At 53.6% G+C, this 9,718-nt stretch overlaps 1 protein-coding gene across 2 annotated transcripts in view; it reads left to right on the forward strand.

The window, feature by feature from the left end:
- Positions 1–9,301, forward strand: part of PTPRU (protein tyrosine phosphatase receptor type U) — a 54,757-nt gene extending 45,456 nt beyond the window's left edge. For both annotated transcript variants that reach the window (XM_040534950.1, XM_040534949.1), the window contains 4 exons: positions 1,232–1,357; positions 3,450–3,607; positions 4,192–4,327; positions 6,674–9,301. In XM_040534950.1, the coding sequence (XP_040390884.1) occupies positions 1,232–1,357; positions 3,450–3,607; positions 4,192–4,327; positions 6,674–6,736 (483 nt within the window). In that variant the 3' untranslated portion in view covers positions 6,737–9,301. The remainder of the gene's footprint in view (positions 1–1,231; positions 1,358–3,449; positions 3,608–4,191; positions 4,328–6,673) is intronic.
- Positions 9,302–9,718: the final 417 nt, after the last annotated feature.

Below are 9,718 nucleotides of genomic sequence, written 5' to 3' on the forward strand. Positions count from 1 at the left end.
TGGCAGTTGTACCATTCATCACAAGGACACGGATGCAGCACTGGTCCTGAGTGGTGTAAATACAAGTGGTGTAAATACAAGTGGTGTAAATACAATTACACTGGGGGTGCCATGCAGGAGCAGCGGGTAGGTCCAGCTGGAGTGGGTGCCCAGTGCGTTTTGCCCCTGGATTCACGCTTACCCTCCTGCAGGGGGGACAAAGTGCCCCTTCAAAGCCAGCCCTGTGGCTGTGCCACCATGTCACCGTCCTTCCACCGGGGCCGTGCATCACCTCTGCAGCAAAAGCATCAGCTGTTGGCTGAACCCGGCTGCAGGGAACCACGGCAAGGGATAAAAAAAGAAAAAAACACATATTTTTTCCCTGTCCACCTGTTCTTTCATCCCCTAGTTCAGAAATGCCCAGCAGGAGCTGCCTGTCCCCATCCCTGTCCCCATCCCCTGCAGCATGGCAGGGCAGCTGCTGTCCCGTGGCACTGTCCTGGCGGGGTCTCTGCCGTTTTTCTTCATTATTCAGCCCTGTCTCTCTCTCTGGACATCTATTCTTCAGGGATGTCTGTGTTACAATATTTAGCTGGGTCTTAAATGTTTACCAGTTTAGGACCAACAGCTAATAAATCAGCCTTTACAGCAGGCAGCTTTGAAAGGTGACTTAGAGGGTATATCCCTCACTTGAACTATGTCTTGCCGAAGGAAGTTTTAATATCCAAATTATAGCTCTGAGTCTAGAAGGCTTAGAGATCTTGGAGATTTATAGCCCCTATTAATAACCAATTATTTCTCAAACACATTTGCCATGCAGTTAGGCCCAAGCCGTTAGATGGCCTGAAATGCTAAATGTTCTGTTAAAGTGCGGTGACAAACATCATATATTTTGTATCGCTGCTGGTTTCCCAGCTGTCAGGGTGTGAAAACAATCCCATCTGTGACCCTTGGCCGGAGCCATCCGTCAGTGCCCTGCAGGACACATGGGAGGGACACAACCTTCCCTGGGCTGTTGGCTGCCACCGGCGTGATTTTGGGGATGTCCTGGCCATGGGATGAGGGTCCCTATTGTCCCATTTGCTGCCGGTGGCAAAGCTGCTTATAAAGCCAGAGCATCCAAGCCCTGCTCCATCCCAGCACAGGATCAGGCCTGGGGACCGTCCTGCCCCCTCTGGGACCAGCTGCCCGTGGTGCGAGGTGGCCCTTGCCCGTGTCCCCGGTCACGGTGCTGTGCCTCTTCTCCCCTCAGCCCTGCCTGCAGTACTGGCCCGAGCCCGGGCTCCAGCACTACGGCCCCATGGAGGTGGAGTACGTTTCGGGAGCGGCGGATGAGGACATCGTGTCCCGACTCTTCCGAGTACAGAACATCACGCGGGTGAGGCACGGGGTGGGTCGGGGGGCTCCACGTGTGGCTGTGTGCAACCAGGTTCCCCCAGTGCAGATCACTGAAGGAGCTTGTGGGCCGGGCTGGATGGGTCTGGGGAAGGGCTGGGGCACCTCAAAGAGCTTCTTTATGAGAGTGAAGACCCTTGGAGAGCAGAAGGATGTACCTAGTGAGGCCACGCAGTCCTGGAGCTCGGCCGGGTAACTCACCCTACAGACCACCCGACCTGTAGGTGCTGTCGTGCTCTTCAGCCCAACCCAGCTCCTCCAGAGGGTGCAGCACCAGCTGCATCCTGGCCGAGAGGAGCCTTCAGTGCCGTTGGCTCCATCCAACCGTCCTCCAGTTCCCACATCCTTACAAGATCACAGAATCATCTAGGTTGGAAGAGACCTCCAAGATCCCCTACTCCAACCTCTGACCTAACACTAACAAGCCCTCCACTAAACCATATCACCAAGCTCTACATCTAAATGTCTTTTAAAGACCTCCAGGGATGGTGACTCAACCACTTCTCTGGGCAGCCCAGCCCAATGCCTAACAACCTTTTCAGTAAAGAAGTTTTTCCTAATATCCAACCTAAACCTCCCCTGGCGCAACTTTAAATCTTAGACAACTCTACAGAAGACCTTTCCCATCCTCCTGGAGGTCCATCTGTACCCCGCTGTGAGTGCACCTTGGGACAGAAATGCCCCCCGTGGGTGCTGTGGGCTCTCTGGGACCTGCTGAGCAGTTTTCCTTTGGGGTGAGACCTGCCGAGGGTTTCATGTCCTTGCTGCAGCGTTCACTGCAAGCCCGGCTTTCATGCTTGGTCAGTTTGGCTTGCCTTTAAATGAGGAGAAATGGAGTGAAATTGGGAAAGGACACCGATTGTGATGAGCAGCACGTGTGGGTGCAGAGTTTCATGCAGAGAAGAGCTGGTTTGATTGCAGAACCTGGCCAGGAAGAGGTGATGGCTCCGAAGGCTGTACATCTCCCAGGGGTTGCCAAAGGGCTTAGGGTGATGCTCTGATGATGGAGGTCATTGGACAGAGGGAATTTGGGGAGAGTCTGGGCTCGGAGGAGACAGGTCCTGACTGGTCTGGAATCAGGGGGTCTTGGTTTCTGCCCCCCATGGCAGCATCTGGTCTTTCGTGGGTGTCAGCCTGAAATCCTTCGTTGGCCATGGCTGGTGGCAGAATATGCCCCTTGCTGAATTAAAATGCAGTGTGATCGCAGGCTCTGGATCCAAGCAGAGATCTCCCCAGGGAGCAGAGTGCCGGAGGAGCGCTGCTAAACGCAAGGAGCCGCTTCTAGCCGAGCCGTGCCGGCTGCTGGTGGCTGGAGGGGAGCCAGCTCCGTGAGCCAGAGCTTTCACCTAGAGCCACAGAACTAGAGAGTGTCCCAAGTTGGAAGGTACCCATAAGGGTCATCGAGTCCAACCCCTGGGTCCACACAGGACCACCCAAAAATCAGGAGCACCTAAGCTTCAAGATTTACCCTGCAGCTTTCTGTAGCGGGCTGTCAGAGAAGTTTCCTCCTGGTGTCCAGAGTATTTCTGAGCTAGAGCCCCACATCTGCCGGGCTGGAACCTGGCCTCGTTCAGCTCCCTGGGTGTAATCCTCCTCCCGCAGCCTGCTAACTAGATTAGGTTTCAAGGCTAACCAGCTTACCAGGGTATTAAGGCGCGCTGCCACCGTGCCCCAGTTCTGTGGGAGGCAGCTTTCGGTGAGCTCCTGGCTTCCAGCGAACACAACAAAACGTGTCCCCTGGGGATCCTCTGCCTGCGAGCTGAGGATGTGATGGAGAAGCCGTGGGGAGGCTGAGGTGGAAAGTTTTGTGAGATACGTGGACAGCCTGAGATGCTGCTGGTTAGGGGAAACTGTGTTTGTGGAGCTGCCTGGGTTGGTGGGACCAAAGGGTCGGTGTGAGCTGAGAACCATCCGTCCTACTGCGCCAGGAAAAGCTTTTCCTCTTTTCCTCTGCTATTAATACATGGCAAGAGCCCTCCGTGAAACCTCCAGTGGAGGAAAAAAGGGCAGCAGAAGGAAAAGAGAGGGCACATCCCATTAATGTGGGATCACGTTAATGAGGTTTACTTTTCTAGTTGCAGGAGGGGCACCTGATGGTCCGGCATTTCCAGTACCTGCGGTGGTCGGCGTACCGAGAGACCCCGGACTCCAAGAAGTCCTTCCTGCACCTCCTGGCCCAAGTGGAGAGATGGCAGAAGGAGAGTGGCGATGGCAGGACCGTGGTGCACTGCTTGTGAGTGTCCACTGGAGAGGAGCGGGCTCTGGCATGGGGGGAGAAGCCACCAGCTCATTTGTCAGCAGTCCTGCCAGAAATTCTTCTGAAAATCCCTTTCCTGGCAATTTTTGTGCCCAAACCCCCGCACGCTCTGCTCAGATGGGACTCAGCATGTTTGCAGATTGGTAGAGACAGCAGGCGAGCCTTTAATCAAAAATTAATGACGGCCTCGTCTGTCTTCATTAGCCAAGGGATAATTTGAGAACATGCTTTATAAAACACCGGCATCATGCTTGCTCTTCCTCTCCCCAGTCCCCGTTGCTGTCAGTGATCAGACGTGACCATGTCGGATGGTTTCACCCCAGGGTGAATGATTTTGCCACGCCGCAGGTCTAGCCCTGATGGTCCAAAAAGGCGTTTTCCTGCTCTGTTGTGGCTCTTGTGAGGCCCGGTGGGGTCCAGTCCAGGTCCCCCACTTTAGGGGGGCTCTGGGACCTCTCCTGGGAGGGGAGGAATGGGCAGAGTACGAGGGGAACTGGATGGTGCAGGAGGATGCTCAGGTGCCATCCTCCTGCCACCGCCACGCGTGCCTCTCCCACCAGGAACGGGGGCGGCCGGAGCGGCACCTACTGTGCCTCCACCATGATCCTGGAGATGCTCAAGTGTCACAACATGGCGGATGTCTTCTACGCCGCAAAGACCCTCCGCAACTACAAGCCAAACATGGTGGAGACCTTGGTAAGCATCAGGCACCACCAGTGTCTGCACTGGCTGCTGCTCCCTGTGCATCTGCCTTCCTGCAAGCCTCTGGCAGAGGGGGCGAGGTGCTGGGGGATGCATGCACCCCAAAACACCTCATTTCCCATCCCAAACCCAACTAGTGTTTGGGGCATCCTGCAGGAGCATGTCTCAGTGAGTTCCCCAGCAGGCTTGGCTGGGTGGGTAGGTGAAAGCCTCTTGAAAGCTGCCTTGGTGCTGCCTTCATCTCACTGTGCTGATGTGCCCTTGGCACTGGGCTTGCCAGAAATCCATCCCTGGACTAATAGGGCAGGTTCACAGGGGTGACAGAGCACTGGAGCAGGCTGCGCAGAGACGTGGTGGGGTCTTCTTGGAGATCTTCAAATGCCCTCTGGACATGGTCATGGGCACCCTGCTCTGGGTGGCCCTGCTGGAGCAGAGGTTGGACCAGATGGACCCAGAGGTCCCTTCCCACCACAGCCATCCTGTGGTTCTGTAATTGTGGCTTTTTTGAGGGTTGGGGGGCTGGGAACAGCCCTGGGTCACTCGCTGCCTGCCCGGCTCAGCTGAGCTGAGCCCCCGGCAACACCCGTGTGCCCAGGGGTGTCCCTGGAGAGGTGGCGCATGGCGCTGGCTCCCTGTCCCCATCCTCGGCTGGAGCAGGGGGTCTCCTTCCAGTGGATGTAATTTAGAGAAAACAGCCTGGAGTTAAATTCACCCAGCCAGCTCCATGGGATGGTTTCGTGCTGCCAGGAGGGGAGCTGAGGGCTGGAAGGTGAAGCCTGACAAATTCCTGTTGGAGATACAAAAGGGAACGGCATTTTGAGCAGAGTGACTTGGTGGGCAAGCTGCTGGGGGTGGCGATGGAGCCACGTTTCATGGGGGGAGGGCGAAAGTTTTGTGCCCTACTCCAGACCCCGATGGCAGGACCGGGGAGGGAGCAGGCACGTGGCTGTCCCCATGCGTCCCATGCTGGGCTGGTGCCTCGTGGTGGTTCCAAAGCAAGCCAGCCGGAAATGTTTACCCTGTCCGGATTATAAAATCCCTAAATTGAGAAATGAAATGGTTTTGAGGGGGATGTGATTTGCATCAGGAATTAAAGTGGAGGAGAAGGTGAGGGAGGGGACTGGAGAGCGGAGGGAGAGCTGCAGCTAATGGAAAGACGATGTGACAAGCATGAGGCCACGAGCCCCATTGGGCTAAATTGCCAAGGTATTAAAAAGGCGACATTTCGCATCAGGACACGAGCGTCCTCCAGCCTCAAATGAACCTGAAACAGCTATTCTGGGAATCCCAATCTACCGGAGCTGCTGGAGGCTGGATCCTCCTCCGGTGTAAGGAGCTGCAGCCCCGCAGAGAGCAGCCGGAGCAGAACATTTCCCTCTGGATCCAGCTTGTGCTTTTTTCCCCCTCTGCTTGCCTCTGGGGGGTTATTTTTATATTAAAATAAATGGAAACAATCCCTTTTCTTAATCCAGAAGCTTTATGTGCTTTTAATCTAAGCTGCAGCAGCCTCCTCGCTTTGAAGCCCCTCTGCCCACTCCCACCTGGGGATAACGGGATTCGCACGCCGGCACTCAAGCTGCCATCTCCATAATGCTGCCGAGGATTTGGGGAGATGGGGGGACCCAGGATGCTCCCACGCAGGGGCATCAGAAATCTTAATGGTTTTTGTTTTTTTTTTTTTCTCTTTCTTGTTGGATGCTTGAAGGAGCAACATCTCGTGGGGATGGACACTTCTGAGGTTCCCCGTAGTTTTGTGTGCTATAAATTGTATGAGGACAGGAGAGCACAAGAACAGGTCACATAAAGGAGGACAAGGATAGACAAAACAGCCTTCGTGAGCCCAATTTCAGTGATTTTTGCTATAAAAATAGGAGCCAGCTATGTTGGGCTTGCCCTCGTGCAGTCAGGGAGCCAGGTAGTGGGAAGCAAAAAATGCCTTTGGTTTCAGGGAAGGCTCAGCCCTGGTGCAATTAATAAACCAAGATCCTCACACTAAGGGGATGTTGCAGTCCTTGTTCTTCCTTTTGGGGGAGGTGAAGATGCCCTGTGCCCCCTAAATACAGGAAAATCAGTGCTGTTGGTGTGTTTGCATCCAACGGGTGTTTCATCCATTTTCCCCAGCAATGGGCATTGTTTGCTAAAAGAGTTGTTTGTGGCAGTGTTGTTTTGGCAGGAGCTTTATAGGGGACAGGAGAGGGAGGAAGCCCCCAGCGAGGGTTATACTCCTGTCCTGTAGAGCTCAACAGCTTTTCCTTAGGGCTGCTGAAACTTATTTTGCCCTTAAGCTTTGGGAAACACTTAATTCGGGATCTTAACTCTCTCATCTCTCTCCCCGAACAGGAGCAGTATCATTTCTGCTACGACATAGCACTGGAATACCTGGAGTCGCTGGAGACCAGATAGCACCTCGCCAGGAGGGCGAAGGCAGGGGGCTGCGTAGGGTTTGTGCCAAACGCGCAGTTTTGTGCTCAGACGTTGCATTAGTGCTGAAGGCAAGGAGGGGAAAAAACAGCAGCGGAGCAGATGCAAACACAAATTGAGAGCAACAAAAGGATGTGGGGATGCGTTGGCCGTTCTCCATCTTCATCCTCTGCTTTCCAACTCCCCTCCCCTTGCTCCAAGCTCGTCTGGGTGGTCGTGGGTCGCTGCCACAGCTCGTCTTGTCCCGTCCCTGCGGTGGCGTGGGGTTGGTGAGCCTGAGAAGTTGCCCCGGAGTGCTGCCTGGTCCTGCTTGGACACATCTGGAATAGCCGGAGAAGACCCCAAGGAGGGGAGGAAGAGGACAGAAGGATGTGAGCCTGTTTCCCAGCAGGGCAGGATAGATATTTGGGGAAGAGACGTTGTTTTTAAATCGTATGTGGAGTCAAAGCTGCTCTTTGAGGAGCCCTGATGGCTACCGGTTGGTTTTGCCCTTTGTGGGGACCTTTTGTGCTCTGTGCTGGAGCAAAGCCCCTAAAGGCAGCTCGTGGATTTCTGCCCGCTCGCCACGAGCCTGGTTTCCACTGTCGTATTTCTGTGAGCTGCGCCCCTTCGTGCATCCAGCGCTGGACAGAGCAGGGATGTGGGATGGGAGGCAGGGGACAAAAAGTGTCCCTCTGTGGGGACCGGCCTGGAGCCTTCCCGGTGTCCTTGCAGAGCTTCAGAAGTGATGTTTCCCCTGTGGCTTGTCTGTCTCCATGCAGTTATCTCCATCCATATCAATTATCCCCTCCTGGGGGGCTCTGAGTGCTGGTGACAAATTCCTGTTGCCACCCAGGCAAATGGCTGGGGCTGGGGCTGAGGGCATCTGATGCTTTTTGGCTTCATCCTGCTACAGGCAGGCGTGAGATGTCATTTCTGCTGTCCGATGTTGTAATAATTGCAGGGTTTCCTGCTTACTGGGGGAAGCCAGGTTGTCCTGGGGCTTGGGGAGCCAGCTGTGGTCAGGGATTTCTCTCTGCATGTGGCCCCACAAAGGTGCAGTGAAGAGGTACAGGTCTGGGGGCTGCCTCAGAGACTTGACGAACTGGGGATCTTGCTTGTCTCAACGCAGGCAAGACCCTTGACAGTCATTTTTGGTGGGTAGACAAGAGCAAATGAGAAACCGGCCTCCATGTGCTGGAGGTTGCCTGTGGGCACCCGCATCCTTCATCCTCCAGCCCCACCTGCCCTGGACAGCAGACCCTTTCCAGCCCTGGTGCATTCGCACCCCGACCATGATCCAAAGCCCAGGCAGATGCTATTTGGCCGGACCACTCAACAACGTGAAGGTCTCAGAGCCAAAGGGGATTCACCCCAGCTGAGCAAAACCCAGAGAAACTTCCACCTGCTTTCCAAAGGCAGAGGGACATGAGATGAATCTCTCCACCTTGGAGGATTTATGCTTGGGGAGCCAACACTTGCTACTCGGTGCTTAGCTGGGAATAAGCTGCACTGCCCTGAGCTGGATCCTGCGCCTCCTTCGAGGGGACTGCAGTGGCACCGGAGCATGTCCGTGGGTTTTGCCCGGATCCTTGACTTTCCCGTGCTCCCGCTGCCTAATTCGCACGGCTTGACAATACCTGATCCAAGGGCTATACAACGTGTTCCCTTTCGTTTCCATCCGTGCTGTGTGCCAGTGCTGTTTTGTGACCAAATAGTCTCCTTACCCCGACACGGGCTGGTTGTGGCAGGACTTTGGGTAATGCTGGTACTCGTATGGAGCAAGTTGGTGTCCTCGTCCCATCCCCTTCTCGCGAGAAGGGTGCTGCGTTGGGTGCTGCTCGCAGCTGACCTGTGGCCAGAAAAACAGGAGAAAAAAAAAAGAAAAAAAGGAAAATTTGAACTCCCCTTTAGTCCCGATAAGGTAGAGGCTGGTGGAGTTGTATATACGTTTTAAAAGTGAGATTTTTTTTTTTTCCCTTTTCTCTTTTGATATCTCCTTGCTGGATGTCTCTGGGTTTTTAGGGTATCTCTTCCAAAGGGCAGACTTTGACATCAAAGTGCTATAAAAGCCGACCCATCTCCAACTCCTGCCGGGATGCTCACGTGACACAAGGCAAGGACAGCCTGTACATAGAAATATATATAGAGAAATATATATATATAAATATAAATACTGTTCTTAAGATGGATAATGTTTATTGGTATTACAGGTTGGAGTGGTGCTTTCTTTTTTCATTTCTAATAAAAAAAAAAAGAAAAAAACAAAGAAAAAAATCAGAACCCAAGAAAAACACCGAATTGGAATGGTTTTGACTCCCGAAACCTTTGGCAGCATCCAAGAGCTGTTGCCAAGGGGACTGGTGCCATGAAGCGGCTCCACCGTGGAGGGGACATCGGGGGCAGCGTGGTGGGGACTGAGGGTGGCACAGGAGGGACACGTCCAATGTGGATTGTACCACACGCATCCAGCTGTTATCTGTTTAATTTTTATTTTTTTTAATTATTATTTTTGGCTTTCTTTCCTTTTAAGAAAATCAGTTGCATAAATAAATGTTCCAAATTCGTGATGGCCTCTAGGTTTCTTTTTGCTGGCCCTGGTCTGGGACCCATACTTTAGGGAGCCCTGGTGCACCGTGTAGTTTAAAAAAACAACAACAAAAAAAAAGGGAGAGGAAAATATAAAGATACAGCTGTATCATGCTTTGTTGAAGGATGATATTTTGGGGGAACCCATTTGTAGGGCCAGATTCTGGGATTGCAAAACCTTCCTGGCACTGAGGACAGGGCTGCCTTGTGCTTGCAGAGCTTTAGGGGTTCCTTCTGCGAGCAGTATGATGACATCTCAGACGAGGTCCCATGGTTGAGAATTGCAACTCCCCCCTCCTCAACCAGTGGAGGGTGAGTGCTCGCAACTTCATGTGGCGGTCGTAATGGAGCGGTGTCCTCGTGGACGGTAAAAGTGCCTGTCCTTGCCCGTTCCTC

Source organism: Cygnus olor, chromosome 23 (genome assembly GCF_009769625.2).
Source record: "Cygnus olor isolate bCygOlo1 chromosome 23, bCygOlo1.pri.v2, whole genome shotgun sequence".
Taxonomy (NCBI): domain Eukaryota; kingdom Metazoa; phylum Chordata; class Aves; order Anseriformes; family Anatidae; genus Cygnus; species Cygnus olor.